Source organism: Prunus persica, chromosome G1 (genome assembly GCF_000346465.2).
Source record: "Prunus persica cultivar Lovell chromosome G1, Prunus_persica_NCBIv2, whole genome shotgun sequence".
Lineage (NCBI taxonomy): Eukaryota > Viridiplantae > Streptophyta > Magnoliopsida > Rosales > Rosaceae > Prunus > Prunus persica.
Window position 1 is genome coordinate 20513455 of NC_034009.1, and position 16885 is coordinate 20530339.

Below are 16885 nucleotides of genomic sequence, written 5' to 3' on the forward strand. Positions count from 1 at the left end.
TACATGGTATCAGAGTAGGACATTAAACCCTAGCTATTCATATTTCTTTTCCTACCGCACCTTACCTTCTCGTGCTGCAGATCTTTCGCCGCCGGAAACCATAGGTGATTCCTCTTGTACATTCAAGGTTGAACCTTCAAGCCCTTACCACATCAATAATTCAGATAATCCAGGTTTGGTAATTGTACCAAAGCCCTTGAATGGAGATAATTATGATACGTGGCGCAAATTCATGACTGTTTCATTGAACGCAAAGAATAAAAGAAAAATTAGGTTTTAGACATAATTAACTTTATTAATTAGTTTGTAAGATATTGGATATTTTGGTTTTAGTTTTAATACCTAGGAAAAAACTACTATTTTGGATTAGCCCAAAGAGAGGCCCAGATTCGTTGGGCCAGGTAAAATTTAACAACTGATAAGACAATTCTACCCTTCTTCTTAAAAAACCTGGCCCATTTGTAAACCTACAAAATAAATGACGCTTTTGCCCCTGAATGTTTAAACAAGGCGCGAGTATTGGCAGCAGATTTCGTTTTCGTCCTCGTTCTTCTCTGTTTCGTTTTCGTTCTCGTTTGTTTGGCAGCAGATTTCGTTCGTTTGGCAGGCAAATTTCGTTCGTTTGGCAGGCAGATTTCGTTAGTTTGGCAGGCAGATTTCGTTCGTTTTCGTTTTCGTTTTCGTTTTCGCCGTTGGAGCTCAATTTTCTGGTTGGTTTTCCTTTTGTCTTCGATTTTAGGGATTACACATTTTTGCTGTTGTTCTTTATGCAATGCAGTTTTTGGAAAAATGGATGAATCGTTGGATTCAAAACTACTCTTCGTTTAGGTTTTGCTTCGTTTATAGGGATTAACCATTCAAAATCATTGGATTCAAAATTTCTGGTTGTTTGTACTAAATTTTGAACCAGAAACTGCAATGCAGTTTCTGGTTCCATAATTCAATTTCAGAGTGCTTTTTGCTAGGGTTTATGGGAATATTATAACTGCTCATGAAGTCAAACGTGTTTTGATATTCAGTACATAAAGTGCAATGTTGTTTCTGTTATTTCAGTTTTTGACTATAAACTGCAGTGCAGTTTCTTGTTTCATAATTCGATTTCATACTAATATTTGGATTTCTATTGGAATGTTACAACTGCTCATGTACATTATTTAGTGATTTTAATTGTTTTCTGTTTTTGTTTGTTGTTTTGTTTGCATTTTCAAGGCTAATGGAGGTGTGTGTCATTGCCAAGTGCACATATAAGTCGGAAACCATCATGTTTTCAGTTTCATCAGAGTCATCCATGGTTGATATTTTGAAGACATTGTGTCTGAGGTTTAGGGGTTTGCAGTTGGGTTGTTTCACATTACGGTATTCGGTGCCCAGTTATCCGAGTTGTTTTCTAGAAACGGATAGCGATTTGGACTTGATGAGGACATTTTTGTTGATATCAAATGAGAAGACTGTTGATATTTTAGTGAAGGATTTATGCGGGAGCAGTGAATATAGTGGTGATTTTTGTGTAAATAAGGAGTTGATAGCATGTGAAAAGGGCGAGTCGTCGTGTTCTAGTACTGTCGAAGACAGAAACGAGTTTTTGGGCAGGTCGAAGAGAGCAAGTGCTAAGCCTTTGTTGTCGAATGAGTGGGAGACATACATACATCATGTGGGGCAGAAGTTTGACGGTGGTGCAGAGGAGTTCCGGTTGAAATTGTGCAAGTACGCTCTTGAAGTAGGATTTAATTTTGAATATGCCGGCAATGACAAGAAGCGGGTGGTTGCTGTTTGTTCGAATAAGAAATTGGAGGGTTGCAGCTGGCGTGTTTATGCTTCTCGTTGTGAAGCTACTGGCAGTTTTGTAATTCGGACGTTAAATAATGTTCATACATGTGCGGGTCAGATACGGGAATCAAAGAGTAAGATGATGAGGTCTCGTGTGGTGTCCTCCCTCATTGTGGACAGAATTCGTGCAAAACCAGAGCTGAAGCCAGTTGAGATTATACACGAGTTCAACGATTATTATGGTATAGACATTTCATACTACCACGCATGGTTTGGCAAAGAGTTAGCTAAATTGGACGTTCACGGTGATGAGTCGAAGTCCTTCAACGAGTTAGTGTGGTATGTGGATGCCGTAAAGGAAACTAACACTGGTTCTCTCTGCACTCTTGATTGTGAAGCTGGAATTAATCGCTTTCGACGGTTTTTTGTGTCTTTTGGTGGTTGCATTGCTGGATTTCAATATTGCATACCCTTGTTGTTCATTGATGCTACGTTTTTGAAGAGCAAGTACAAGGGGCAGCTTCTCTGTGCTTCGGGAAAGAATGGAAATCAAGGTATGGTTACTGTAATGTATTGCAGATTTTCATTTGTTGCAATTTTTAGCAGAAACTGCATTGCAGTTTCCCTTTTTTGAGCAGATTTGTTTTCATAAACTGCACTGCAGTTTCCCTTTTTTGCTTATACTTGTGCTTTTGGTTTTGTTTTGCAGGGTTTTATCCTCTAGCTTTTGGAGTTGTTGATTCTGAGACAGAGGAGAATTGGACTTGGTTTCTTCAACATTTGGCTTCTATATTGCTACCGATGGGGAGAGTGGTGACCTTTTTCTCGGACCGCAATCAAGGTTTGTTAAATGCAATGGGGTTTGTGTTTCCCGGATGGCCTCATTCTTACTGTTACTATCACCTCAAACAGAATTTGATATCAAAGTACCCGAAGTCAGGTTATGGAAAACTGCTCCAAGACCGTGTTATCAATTTATTTAGTAGATGCGCATATGCTGTTACGGAGGAAGAGTTTAAGGTAGCAATGGAGGAGTTGGTGATTGTTGGGAGTTCGAAAGTGAAGACATTTATATCTGATTTGTCTAGAGATCACTATGCCAACGCATTTTTCAAAGGAATGCGTTATGGGGAGATGGCAAACAGTTTAGCGGAGTCCTTTAATAATTGGGTTGGTGTGTTTCGAGATTTGCCGGTGCTACCTTTGATAGAAGGGATTCGACAGAAATTGATGGTATTGAATTCTCAACGACGAATTGAAGCGGAGAAGTGGACAACAGTTTTGTGTCCGGAGATGGAGACTAGACTCTGTGAAAATGCGGAGGCCGGTAGGACTTGGGCAGTTTGTCGTTCTAATTGCACTGTTTTTGAAGTATTTGCTGATTATTCTGTGATGGTTGATCTCGAGCAAAGGACTTGTTCTTGCGTCTTTGGCAAATTGACGGTTTTCCTTGCACACATGCGGTGGCTGCAATCCTAGCAAAGAGAGATTCAGTTTATGATTACGTGGAGTGTTACTACAAAACCGACTTCTTTCGAAAAGCCTATGAGAGTCCTATTTTTCCTATTCCAGATATTGGGAAAGGATTGGGCAGCAATGGTTCTGCAGCTGGAGTTGTGCTTCCGCCAATTACAAAGAGGCCAGCCGGAAGACCACCAACAAAGAGGATCAAAGTTTTTGGTGAATTTAAAAGGCCATTGAAATGCAGTCGGTGCAGTGTTGCTGGGCACAATAGGAAGACTTGCAAGGCTATTATATGAACACTCCTTCTCATTTGACAATTTTTTATTTTAGATATGGTTTAGCGAATGTATAGTCAGTTTCTGCGTTGCACTTTCTGCAAAAACTGTATTGCAGTTTTAGTTCCTTGTAATTGGCTACACAGCGTCTAATTGGATATTGTGATTCTTTTTTGAAGTTAATGAAAATTATACAATTGTTTAATGAGTGGATATTCGTTTTCGACTGCCATTCAATGCTTGTTTTCAGATTTTGAGCAAATTTTGCTGCAGAAACTGCATTGCAGTTTCTGTTTATTTCAGATTTTGTTGCAGAAACTGCAGTGCAGTTTCTGTTTACTTGTTGCAGATTATGAGCAGAAACTACATTTCAATGCTGACCTACTTAAATGTGTTTTGAACAAAGTTTTAGTACTTTGATTATGGCTTTGGCTTTTGGGTTCTTTTCACATTTTTTGAGCTGATTTTTTATTTTTATTTATTTATATAAACTGCACTGCAGTTTTAATTTGTTGCAGTATTTTTGACCAGAAAATTCAGTGCAGTTTGTTTGTTTCCTTTTGGTTTTGTTGCATCCTGTTCCAAGATTATATTACAGTTTATATATGTATAGGAAATATGTTCTCATATACCATAACTAGAAATATTTACAAACATCCACAAGAATTAAGATACATATTGTCTTGAGTTAACGAAAGGCAAATCACTAGAGACGATTAATTACACAGTTTTTGTGGTGTAGGAGTTTTGTGACATATTGTGCTCGATATTCATTCATGAATTTCTTGTCCACGGTTTTTGGAATGGGCTGTCCTTGTGCTATTTTATCCATATAGAACATGACGAACATGCCGCAATCCAATCTGCAAATGAAATACGAGATTAGTTTTTTTTTGCTTTTGAATGATTTCAAACTGTAATGAATAGTTGAGTAGACACAATTCTTACGAAGATGCACTTTGTTGAGCACATTCCATGTCATCCTCAAATGAAAACTGCAATGGATTTTGCATAATCCATTTGAGAGTGAGTTCTTCATTTGGAGTCAAATCTTTTTGTACAAGTGTCGGGGGCCCTTCCTTTTGCTTCACAAGTGTTGGTTTTTTTTTTGTTTCTATGAACACTCGTGCTTGAGGTCTTATATATTCTAGCCACCCTTCAACAATATTAACCTGTTTAAAGAAGAAGAAAAAAAGAGAAAAATAAATGGTAATCAGTGCATTGCATATTATAGTTTTGGTCTGAAATTAGGCAGTATGTATAATACAGAAACTGCAATGCAGTTTCTGTTTGTGTTTGTGCTGAGAAATTAAGACAGTTTCATTCCACTTACAAAGTTTCGAGCAATGTCAATGCACCTTTCTTCTTTTCTACGTCCCAACGATCTAAGTGGATTGTAGTGTCTCCACTTTCGTTCATTTTTGTGAAATGTGAGAAGTGTGAAGTGGAACTCTTCTTGTGAAATAATCGGGAAGAAAAGAACATTGCATTTCCCGAGTTTTTCAAGTAAGGGTTCATACAGGAACCTGTGCCAAGATGGCTATAGGAAGCTTTGCATGTAAGCCTGATATCACAGAATGGCAATTTGTTAGTATATATTTTTCGAAAACTGCAGTGCATTGTCTGTTTAAAAAATTTTGAATTTTTAAAATAATACTTACCCAAGTCCATGTGGACATGTACTGTGGACTCTCTGTCTGCATGGGCTCTATTTTATCCTCCTTTATGTGGATATAGGCCTCAATAACCTGTTTCACATTGATTGGAGAAAAATGGAATTATAAATGGGGAATATAGGTAGCACAAATAAAAAATACAGTGCAGTGTGTGTTATAGAATTGGTAAATACTTACGTTTTGTGACAGTTCCAGGTCCCATACAATATCTTTGAGATCATGGTTTGTCACTTTCTCATCATTGAGTCCTGCCCAAAAGATATCACTGCGGATTCGAATACATGAAATTCACAAGATTAGTTTTAGTTTAATTGTAATTAAAAGATGAAAGAATTGTTATTTTGGAATAGAGATGTTACCGAAGTTGAGTGCTTAAGTAGCGTTTTTCAATTCTTTCCCTGTCCGGCTTTGGAATTTTCTGCCACACCTTTTTCTGACCCCATCCTAGTTTTTTCTTTGTTGGCTTTTTTTGTCCTTCATCTTCATCACTTGATTGTTGTAGATCCACAGGTATTGAATCATGAAGGCTCGTTCCTTTAGGGGGGTCAGGAATTGGATTTGTGGCATCGGGCTGAGATGCCTCTTGTGTTAACTGCAGATTGAAAGGAAACTAATTAGAAACTTCATTCGATAAAACAGAAACTGCAATGAAGTTTCCATTTCTGTAAAGCAGATAACACACTGCATTGCAGGAAACGGAAACTGCAATGCAGTTTCCATTTCTGTAAAGCAGATAACACACTGCATTGCAGGAAACGGAAACTGCAATGCAGTTTCCATTTCTGTAAAGCAGATAACACACGGAAGAGATAAGCTTGAATTGTGGTAGTTCTTCATCATCCTTTTTTGCCTCCTTTTTTGTTTTCTTATTTTTTTCGTACACATAGCAAGATGCTTGAAGCCTCTTTCTTTCTCTGTTCTTCACCCTTTGTACTCTTGAAGGAACATCAGGTGTTGGAGCATCTTGCTTCTTCTCTTCTTCTCTCTCTTCTTGTTGCTTCTCTTCTTCTTTCTTTTCTTCTTCTTTCTCTTCAACTGGTTGTGTTGGTTGTTTTGTAGGCAGATCCATCTCCATTTCAAAGATTGTTGGGTCTGACAACAAGCTTTCAATTTCTGCCTTGTACTTTTCTTGAATCTCCTTTTTCTTGGCAATCTTCTCCATGTCAATACCAGTTTCCTTGCCTTCCAATTCTGCAATCCTCCTTTTCAGATTTTGTATTTCATTAAGCTGAACTGTAGATTCCACTGTCATGGTGGCAGTCACACATTCTTCATTATCTAATTTCTCTATGTATGTTGCCAACTCCACTTCCAGCTCCTTTGATCTCTTTTCTGCTTGGATAAATATATCCCACAATTCCTTCATTTTCTTCTCACTGTCTTCATTTTTTTCATCCTTCCACAGTTGTAATCTTTCCGGGCAAACGAAGCTAGGATCTTGTTGTTGGCGGTAGTTGATTTGGTCTGTCATGGACTTCACCAAGAGGTCTTGAATTGCATCATCAGGTTTTCCCTCATCATCTTCTTTTTCTTTTTCCTACATATTGAACAGAAACTAATTAGAAACTGCATTGCATTAGAGGAAACGAAAACCGAAATGCATAATTCACTGTTTAGAGATTCTTATACCTTGTCAAGAGGGTCTCCCTCTTCTCCAGTAGTTTTTCTCTTTTTATATGTTTTCAAAATACCCTGTACAATGAGATTGAATGATTCAGAAACTGCATTGGATAAAATGCAAACTGCAATGTAGAAAACACAAACTGCAATGCACTGTATACAGATTTCAATTACCTTCTCAACAGTGTCTTCCTCTTCCCTGGTAGTTTTTCGCTTTTTAGGAGTTTTGAAAATACCCTGTACAATGAGAATGATTTAGCATGGATTCACATTCAAGATACATTAAAACAGAACATGCGATAAATTGCATACCTCGATGTCATTCAAGTCCTTTATTTGGTTGAATCTTGTGTGGAGTTCCACAAGACTCCATTTAAGAATGGCAGGAGTTTCTTTCTCCTTGCCAAGGATTGGTTGTATGATGTTTGTCCTCTCACACAGTAGAAACTGCACAGTTCAAAAACAAGATATATCAGAAATTAGGTTGGAAACTGCATAGGATAAAACAGAAACTGCATTGCACTAAATGGAAACTGCATTGCCTAAAACTCAAAATGCATTGCATAAGCCACTGTTTACTTACCAATATTAGGATAGTGCATAAGCCACTGTTTACTTACCAATATTAGGATAGTGCAACCCGAAACAGCTCCTATAGAGGCTTCTCCTCCCTTCTTTGCTTTTGAAACAGCTCTTGCCCACGAATAGCTTGAAAGTGTGTCTAGATTCACGCAGTGCTCAAATAATTTCCAATGCAAAGTAGATTCACGCAGTGCTCAAATAATTTCCAATGCAAAGTAGATGAAGAGTTGGCAAAAAGGAATGTCATGCACAGCAGAATCAATATTAGGCTGACCACCTCCTTGTCGTAATCAACTTCTTCTTCTTCTTCTTCTTCAGCTTCTTTCTTTTCTTTTCCTTTGTTCGTTTTTTTCTTTTGCTCTGTCTTTGCCTTTTCTTTCTTCGGTTGGTTTGCCAAGGCAATTGTCTTTTGTAATTCTGCTTCTACCTGGTTTTTTGAAGGTTTTCCCTTTTCTCCAAAGTGCCTTGTTCTGAAGGTAGCAGTGTACCTATCATTGACAAGTTTGACAGATTTGCCTTCATTTGGCAGTCCTAGAATTTGAGTCACTGCATTGCTTGTGATTTGGAATGATTTGGTTCCAAATTTGAAGGACTTTGTATCCGGATCAAATTTCTTGAGCAGCTGTGCTAAGTCAATGTCCGACTTATTCATGTTATTCATGTCAATTCTTTGGCGGTAAAACAGCTCGATCAAGTTCCAGAAAGGGGTTTTCTTGAGAAGCTTCTTCTGCCTTTCATTGAGCTTGTCCTTTATGTCTCTAATGATGCTGTTGAAAGCATAGGCATTGCACCGAAATTGGACATAGTCCGGGTGCTTTGCTTTCCGATCATAGTTTGGCTTTGGCTTTGTTTTGATCCTTTGAGCCATCGTTTTGATTCTGCGCTTTGGTTGGTTTTCAGCTTCATTCTTTTGTGGTGACATTTCTTGTTCCATTTTGTGATATGCACTGCAGTTTTTGTGGTCAAAATCTGCAACAAACAACCAGAAACTGCTGCTCAAAATTTGATGTGAAAAGAAACCAAAAGGCAAAAACAGTAGCTAAAACTAATATCAAAACACATTTAAATTCATGAGCAGTTATCACATTCCCATAAACCCTAGCAAAAAGCACTCTGAAATTGAATTATGGAACCAGAAACTGCAGTTTCTGGTCAAAATCTTCTACAAACAACCAGAAATCAAAAAGGCAAAAACAGTAGCTAAAACTAATATCATTTAAATTCATGAGCAGTTATCACATTCCCATAAACCCTAGCAAAAAGCACTATGAAATTGAATTATGGAACCAGAAACTACATTGCAGTTTCTGGTCAAAATCGAAGACAAACAACCAGAAATCAAAAAGGCAAGAACAGTAGCTAAAACTAATATCAAAACACATTTAAATTCATGAGCAGTTATCACATTCCCATAAACCCTAGCGAAAAGCACTCTGAAATTGAATTATGGAACCAGAAACTGCATTGCAGTTTCTGGTCAAAATCGAATACAAACAACCAGAAATCAAAAAGGCAAGAACAGTAGCTAAAACTAATATCAAAACACATTTAAATTCATGAGCAGTTATCACATTCCCATAAAGCCTAGCAAAAAGAACTCTGAAATTGAATTATGGAACCAGAAACTGCAATGCAGTTTCTGGTTCAAAATTTAGTACAAACAACCAGAAATCAAAAATGCAAAGACAGTAGCTAAAACTAATATCAAAACACATTTAACTTCATGAGCAGTTATCACATTCCCATAAACCCTAGCAAAAAGAACTCTGAAATTGAATTATGGAACCAGAAACTGCATTGCAGTTTCTGGTTCAAAATTTAGTACAAACAACCAGAAATTTTGAATCCAACGATTTTGAATGGTTAATCCCTATAAACGAAGCAAAACCTAAACGAAGAGTAGTTTTGAATCCAACGATTCATCCATTTTTCCAAAAACTGCATTGCATAAAGAACAACAGCAAAAATGTGTAATCCCTAAAATCGAAGACAAATCTGTGTTAGAGGGTCATTTTCTTACTGTTTTTTTCCCAAGAGAGTGAAAATCGCTTCGATAGTCGTCAGTGGTTGTCGTTGTTGGTGGTGGTTTCTGCTCGTCGTCGTTGCTGCTCGTCGTCGTTGCTGCTCGTTGGTGGTCTTTGCTCGTCGTCGGTGGTCGTTGCTCGTCGCCGTTCTCGTCGTCTTCGTTTCTGCTCGTTGGTGGTGGTCAGTGTGGAACTAGTCGGTTGCGTTTTTGGAGTGAGAGATGAAAGGTCGCGCGAAAGGGTTTTTGGAACTGATTCAATTTGAGTAGTGTCATTGTGTGTTGTGTTTTGTGGGAATGTTATGTCGTTTTGACAGTTTTAAGTTTTGGTTTATAATTAAATAAACTGTATTTGACAGTTAAGCACAATGGCACATGTAGTAATTTTAGTGTTGTTGGATGTCCTTTTGGTAAAATTAGGTGGCTTTGGTTTTATATTAATTAAGCAAAATTCAGTATCTTTCTTCCAAATTAGTTAAGTTTTTTATGAGTTAAAACTAAAGAACCCAAGAATAAATTGGGTTTCGTTGATGGAACTCTCAAAAAGCTGTCATCGAAATCCAATCCTGATGAACATGCGATGTGGATGCGCTGTAATGACATGGTTTTCTCCTGGATTGTCAACACGCTTGATCCCGAAATCAGAGATAGTGTCATATATTACACCACAGTCCGTGAAATTTGGGAGGATCTCCATGAACGATTCTCTCAAAGCAATGCTCCTTGTATCTTCCAACTTCAACGGAGACTTCATAATTGACACAAGACCAATTGTCAGTTGATGCCTATTACACCAAGTTGAAAGGTCTTTGGGATGAACTTGCTTCCTACACAGATTCTTCTACCTGTACCTGTGTAGCCCACAGTCATCGCAACAAACTCATGCAATTCCTTATGGGATTGAATGAGTCTTACAGTGTTGTTCGTGGCCCAATTCTCTTGATGAATCCCTTGTTGTCTGTTATGCAAGCATATGCCTCCATCAGCCAAGAAGAAAAGAAACGCACGCTTGGAGCCTCACGAGCCCTGCTGGAACCTCCGATATTGCTGTCATGGTTGTTAGAATTGGACGCCCTAATCAGAATCGATCCACCAACCATGAGGATCGTCGCACTGACCTGTCAGACTAAAACCGTTCCCAGACCTCCAACCGTGATGTCCACCGCTTGCAAGGAATTTTCTGTAGCTTAGTGACGAGAATTGGTTCTTCGAGAGCGAGCAGCGGAGCACCTTTCATCACGGTCCTCATTGTGAGGGTTATCAGGTTGACCTCCCTAGGGGCCTAGCCTTTCATGAATATTTCTCTGCGAGTGGACAACAGAGCACCTTTCCTCACGATCCTCATTGCGATGGTTGTCAGGTTGACCTCCTTAAGTGCCTAGCCCATGAACATTTCCCTGTGGGCCCAGTGGGCGCAGATGTCAAGTTGTGGGCCCAGCCTTTTGCGCACATTGGTCCTTAAACTTAATTTGAATGGGAGATTTCGTCTACTCTGTGTATGGTTCGTAGATGCTTGCGATATGTCGGCAAGCCGATCGTGTTGTTGTCTCTCTCCTTGTTTGCTTACTCCTGCTTGACCAATGCCAAGGTTTTGAGCCAAGTTTACTTGGTTGAGGAGCCACCTCATCAAATTGTTTTGGTTGTCCATTCTTTGAGTTAGTTGGTCAACTCTCATATTAAGGTCTACTCACTTTGTGAATCAGGAGGAGAAAAGTGTGTAGAGCCCAATTGCACATGGGCTAGGGTTTCATTGGAGGTGCACGGGAGCGTGGAGGCAATGGAGCGAATGACTGAAGTTACTCCAAGATTGGGCCAAAGTTGGCAGTGGTAGTGAGCCCATCCTAGGTTCCACCATGCTCGGTGGCGGCGCTATGAAGGTGGCTATATCCAGCTGCGGGGCCTTGAGATGGTACGACAACGGTAGAGGTCGGTGCGGTGGTCCCAGCTGCGAGTCTGACAGGTGGCACGGTGGTTTCAGCCACATGGGGTGGCTGCTGTGGTGCGGCAGCAAGGATTTTCTGCGGGTTCACAACGGTGATAGGTGGTGGTGCCACCATGTTGATCTCGAGATAGTGGGAGGAGTGGCTTTGGGCCGTCACGAATTGAGCCATCGCGACGGTCTTGCTCTTAGTTCGCTTGCTTCCAACCATGGTTGTTTGGAAAGCTTCAGTGGATTGGAAAATAGGAGGAACGGATTCCTTGAGCACGCGTTGAGTATAACTCGTGCTCTCAATGAAAGCACCAAATGTTTGTGCAAATAATCTCGCAAGAGAATATTCGCTTCTAGATCCTTCAACCTTCGATCTTCCTTCTCTCTCTTCCTCAATTCCTGTAAAAAAATACCGGAGTAAATAGACCACACCAGGGAGGTGTTGCCCAGAGGCCCTCTGATGCCTAAGTTAGTTCGAGTGTTTGTAGGAAAATAATGGCTAACAAAAGGGTACGGAGTTGTATGTATAGTGTCAACCGGGCGGTCGGAGCCGTATGGAGAAAATTTGGAGAGCGGAAAGTGGAGAGGGAGAGAGCTTCGGGTATTTTTCTCGGAATTAGGAGTAGGTTCTTTGAAGTACCGTGAATGATGAATGAAGTCATCTATTTATAGGAGCCTCGGGGCTAGGGTTTCGTAGAGAATAAACTCTTATTAGGAGAAGTTTATTCTTTACCCAAATTCATAGAGATTGAGTCAAACTTGATTATATCTCCTTATTAGGATAATATCTGAATTAATGATATTATCTTATTAAATAAAGATAATATTTTATATTATCCCTATAAATTAATTAATTAGTTCAATTAATTAATTTAAGGGATAATCTTCTTTTCCACATGGCGTGCTGTGATTGGAGACGAAAATATTTGCTCCCACAATTACTTACTAAATCAAAAGCACATTGATCATTTTTAATGCAATTCGTAGTATTTATTTTATTTTATATGTCTGATACATAATTTTTATTAAACAATATAACAACAATCGAAGGAGATGAATGTTTCAAGCTTAGCGAGTAAACTGAGATGTCTCCTAGCAAGTGAGATTGTCCCCGGGAGCAATACCAAGTTGGTTGCAATATTCAGTGAAATACTCAACACGTTTCTGAACAGTATCAGGGTTTCCACCATCACATTCAAGGGCACCATTAATGGCTCGTATTGTTGCACCGAAACCTTCTCCGATGACCGGTCGGACATGGGTCATCCAATACCACAATGCCGTCTTGAAGGCGATGATAGGGTCATTGGCAACGGTTTCAGGAGAGTTTAATCCGTCAAAGCCAATGCTCTCTCCTGCTGGGCCATAGTTGAAGTTCCATGATAGTTGGATTGGTCCACGCCCGTAATAGCCCTTGTTTGACTTGCATGGATATTGTGTGTTGGTCTCATCACAGTAGTCCTTTGAGGGTCCATCTATCTCTTCTATGTAGCAGAAATCTGCACAATCAAACATCATGTTGTCTTCAATTTTTGGGATCTTTTGCCAATTGCGTTTTTGGGTTATATGTAAAATAGCACAGTTTAATCAACCTCATATTAATGGCTTAAATATCTATTTATAGAACAAGGAATGTAACTTTGTAGTTTCTAATAGAAGACAGACTCATCTACAAGGGATGTAACTTTGTAGAGTTTCTACTAGGGGTGACAATAAATGGAGCAAATCGGGCCAGGGTACACCATTACTATCTCCATTTCCCATTAATTTTTTCTCCATTCCCGTCTCCATATTCATAATATTCAAATTGTGGATTCCTCATCATCGTTTCCCCTCATTTTTCAAAAAAAAAAAAAACTATAAAAAAATGAAAATTTTGAACAAGAAAAAAAAAAAGAAAACATCTATTTTCTACTTCTATTATTGGAAACATAGTACTGTCAGTTAACTTGATACAAATAAATTAAACCCGTGTCTACACTAAATATACAACTTTAAAAGTGGCGTGTATAAAGCAATGATCAGGAAAAGTTTGTCATTGATGGAAGTATAAAAATGATAACGCTATTTTATTATACGGCATTGACATATTGTATTAGGAAATTATCAATCAACTTGTATAAACATATGCATGGTACAAATAGTTTTTTTATTTTACAAATACATGTAAAAAATGAATAAAGTGGAAGAAATAATTGATGAGAGAATAAAGAACTTACGAAAAGTCTCATGGGTGACATGGGCAAAGAAGGCAGCAATCTCACGCTTAGAGTCATCAATGGAACCAATCTTACCGAACTGATCATAAGACTTGAGAGCCTCAAGAAAGGTAGCTCGGGAATAAAAGTTCTTGCCGGCACAGCTTGCATCGGCCTGGCCAATTATGCCGTTGAAGAATTCGGGCGTGACGATATCAGCCACCGACACGTCGCTAGTGCTCGGGCTTTGAGCCTCCACATACCCAGCTACAGCTGCAGCTACAATAATAAGGGTTAGAAATATGTTGCTGGGTACAGTGATTTGAGCCATTTTGGTTTCTAAGGCAGCGAATGAGTGATGGAGAATGAAGGTAGAGTTGATTATTATTTATAGTGGAGAAAATGAATAATAATGTGGGCAGGGTAGGCCACATGGGTAGTTGTGGGTTTGAATTTTCTGAGTTGGGTTTCAAAGTGGATTTAATTTTCTAGAAGGAGAGGGTTGAGTGACTGGTCTCAGAGTTGACTTTTGACTTTAACCATGGATGTAGGACAATTGATCCTCTGTTATGACTTCTCAGGCTCAAATAGAAAGAATAACGTGTGAACTATTAACTCAAAAACATGAAGGAAAAAAAAAGTCAAACATTCTAGGCTCCTTCGCAAATTGGTAGATCAACTCCATATATTTAACAGTAAGAATCCTATGTAGGCAGCGGCATAACCGAAACATCAAATCGGCTGATAATAAAACATATTCTCTTTTTATATATAAAAATATCAATTTGCTAAAGTGGTGGCAATAAAGTTCATTAATTTCTTGATAAAGTAATGAGTGATGTGTGTATCATGTGTCACACAGAATAATCGTAGTGGAGTCAAAAAACGTACACTTAATTCGGGTGAGCTGAGTGATAATCACCCCTAGAGTTTTATTTTTTTTATTTCGCTACAAGAAAAATCAACATGTGGGCACAAATATTTGTGGTACTGGATTGGGGTGGCTGTAAGGGCCATCTGTAACCAATGAGTAATAGACATGCTATTCGAGAATACGATGGGGTGGTGGGCTACTAGAAGAGAAATAAAGAGAGAGGAGAGAGGCATGGGAGTAAATAGAGATGAATTTTGATTTGTTTTCAGGAAATAATAAGAATGGTAATTTGACGTTTTCAAATTTTGTATTTAGATTTAAAAATGTTTTCAGAAAACAAAACTAGGTTTTTTTTAAAACAAGAAGCCAATGAGAACCGAAAACGAAAAAGGCCCTTGGAAACGTAAACGAACGGACACTTTGTTTTTTTAATTATTTTTTATTTATATTTTTAACTGGTGTTAGTTTGCCGTTTTCTAAAGTTTCACTCCCCTCATTGCTCTCTTCCTCTTCTTGATTCTCTTTAGTCTCTATCAATTATTGTTTCCAATAATTCTACTACTCAACACTCCAACTCGAATTCTCTGTTTGTCATACATTTTCAATCGATTCCCGGACTGAGTTCACAACTAGAGCTCTAACTTTGAACTTTGGCTTGGGCCCTCAGAACTCTCCTTGCCATGACTCCGAGTTCTTGGCTTGCTACTCGACCTAATTACGCACAGCGACGGGTCTGATTAGGTGGTAGAACTTGAGTTAAATAAAGCAGCGATGGAGGACAAGGCCGAGTCGAAGTGTTCATCAGTAGTGGCCACGAATTCAATTATGAAATTGTGGAAAAAAATTTTGATCTTGGTAGAGTTTGTACTTAGCTTATTGAAGATAGGGTAGACCGGCCTGACCCGTTCAACTTTTAACGCTGAAAAAGAACGTGACTCATTAGGGCGTGGGCTAATCCCTTCAGCTTGCCCGGCCTGACCCATTTTACAGGCTTAGAATGATTGATATTATAATTTATTAAATTAGGAACTATCTAATTTGGTTAGACAAACAAAAATAAGAAGAAAAAGAAACAAGTACGTAAAAAGCCTCGTATTGAAGCAAGGTGGAATAAATAAGTATGGGTTTAGATTGCTGAATATTCTTGTTTGATTGATAAGAGAGGCTGATTACAATGCTATTTTAGGCTGCAGCTTTGTTTTGTTTTTCTGTACTTAAAGTTCAGATACACGGGCTCATATTTAAACAAGATATAGAACTTCCTAGAACAGGAATTAAATGCCTACTACCAACTGCTATCGAACTCTTAAACACATGTTAACATAACAGACTTTTCTAGAAATTATAAAACTAGTAATGAAATTTTCAAAATTAATCTCAACAGGAATATTGTGAGTATTGACTAATCAGGATGCACGAAGAAAAGTAGTAGAAATTTGAAGTTCAAATTACTCCACTCTTGCACACAAAAAAGGGACGAAGAAAAAGAAAGAAAGAAGTGAAAGGCTAATTGGTCAACCATTTTTTTACTTCCACTTATTTTGTAGAGTGCCGCTATTTCCACCCTGTGTCTTATTTTTGCACTCACCTTATTTTCAAATTTTTAAAAATAAATTTACTCTTTGTGAAATGACTAAGGACTTGGGGAAAAAAAAAACTTGTTATAATTTGTGAATGACAAGGTTTGTTGATGCTCAAAATGGAGTAACTTAGACAGATGTGGAGTGGTGGATGATGTGTGAATATGTGGACCTTCAGCATGTGCATGTAAAGTAAATAAGCATGCAGAAGACAAGATATATGTGGTTCACCCGAATAATGGGTTACGTCCACGGAGAAGAAAGTTCTCATTATGATAATGTTTGTTTACATTTGTACAAGGGGATTAGACCCAAATATAAAGGGAATAAGGCCCAAGGCCTAAGGTACAAAGCCCAAGAATTCAAGACCCAAGACCTCTTTCTAAGTGGAGAGTAGTCTTCTTTTATAGGTGAAGGGGAGTCTCTACCTCTTGTAGTCTTCTAATGTGGGACTCTTGACATTGCCCCTAATTGTGACTTGTGGTAAGGCTTCTTTGGCTAAGATGATGACCTCTCGTAGTATGGCACGTGGCTGATCTTGCCTAGCTAGTTGCTCAGTTAGTCACGATATCAACAAGATTCACCTGTTAAAAATTAAAAAGAAAAAAAAGAAAAAACTAAAAATTTTGAAAATTGAAAAAAACAAAAAAAACAAAAAAAAAAACCAACACACGCATGGCACGTCACAAGCCCATTTATTTTTGTTTTGCACTCTTGTGGCAGCCGCCACAACCACCTTCGTTGCCTTCTCAATCTCATCCACTCCATTGGTTGGAAGGTATATTCTCTCTTATGTACATTATGAATCTTCATAAAAGTAATTGGCAGTCTATATTCCGATTATATTACATATACATTTATCTAAACTGTGTTTTGCAGTTTTTTTTTAACGATAC

General features: G+C 38.4%; 3 protein-coding genes and 1 long non-coding RNA gene across 4 annotated transcripts; 1 reads left to right on the top strand and 3 right to left on the bottom strand.

The window, feature by feature from the left end:
• Positions 1166-3527, top strand: LOC109946731. The gene is made up of 3 exons (XM_020555396.1): positions 1166-2321; positions 2477-3184; positions 3340-3527. The coding sequence occupies exons 1-3, from the start codon at positions 1214-1216 to the stop codon at positions 3525-3527; spliced, it is 2004 nt and encodes a 667-aa protein (XP_020410985.1). The 5' UTR covers positions 1166-1213.
• Positions 4617-4980, bottom strand: LOC109946860. Its single transcript, XR_002269940.1, has 2 exons — positions 4840-4980; positions 4617-4678 (listed from the first exon to the last, which is right to left on the bottom strand). It is a non-coding gene; the product is annotated as an uncharacterized LOC109946860 (long non-coding RNA).
• LOC109946734 (eukaryotic translation initiation factor 3 subunit A-like) lies at positions 5047-6824 on the bottom strand. Its single transcript, XM_020555405.1, has 6 exons — positions 6812-6824; positions 5865-6719; positions 5542-5774; positions 5360-5447; positions 5168-5254; positions 5047-5070 (listed from the first exon to the last, which is right to left on the bottom strand). The coding sequence occupies exons 2-6, from the start codon at positions 6651-6653 to the stop codon at positions 5047-5049; spliced, it is 1221 nt and encodes a 406-aa protein (XP_020410994.1). The 5' UTR covers positions 6654-6719; positions 6812-6824.
• LOC18789006 (endochitinase EP3) lies at positions 12282-13906 on the bottom strand. Its single transcript, XM_007223762.2, has 2 exons — positions 13557-13906; positions 12282-12836 (listed from the first exon to the last, which is right to left on the bottom strand). The coding sequence occupies exons 1-2, from the start codon at positions 13864-13866 to the stop codon at positions 12430-12432; spliced, it is 717 nt and encodes a 238-aa protein (XP_007223824.1). The 5' UTR covers positions 13867-13906; the 3' UTR covers positions 12282-12429.

Excerpts from the sequence above, each read along its gene's own strand:
- LOC109946731 (XM_020555396.1), top strand. The coding sequence starts at position 1,214 with ATGGAGGTGTGTGTCATTGCCAAGTGCACATATAAGTCGGAAACCATC. Across the intron at positions 2,322-2,476 it reads GGGAAAGAATGGAAATCAAG|GGTTTTATCCTCTAGCTTTT; the intron begins GTATGGTTACTG and ends TTTGTTTTGCAG. Across the intron at positions 3,185-3,339 it reads TGATCTCGAGCAAAGGACTT|ATATTGGGAAAGGATTGGGC; the intron begins GTTCTTGCGTCT and ends TTCCTATTCCAG.
- LOC109946734 (XM_020555405.1), bottom strand. The coding sequence starts at position 6,653 with ATGACAGACCAAATCAACTACCGCCAACAACAAGATCCTAGCTTCGTT. Across the intron at positions 5,448-5,541 it reads TACTTAAGCACTCAACTTCG|TGATATCTTTTGGGCAGGAC; the intron begins GTAACATCTCTA and ends TCGAATCCGCAG. Across the intron at positions 5,071-5,167 it reads ACATGTCCACATGGACTTGG|GCTTACATGCAAAGCTTCCT; the intron begins GTAAGTATTATT and ends CTGTGATATCAG.
- LOC18789006 (XM_007223762.2), bottom strand. The coding sequence starts at position 13,866 with ATGGCTCAAATCACTGTACCCAGCAACATATTTCTAACCCTTATTATT. Across the intron at positions 12,837-13,556 it reads TGTCACCCATGAGACTTTTC|ATTTCTGCTACATAGAAGAG; the intron begins GTAAGTTCTTTA and ends TTGATTGTGCAG.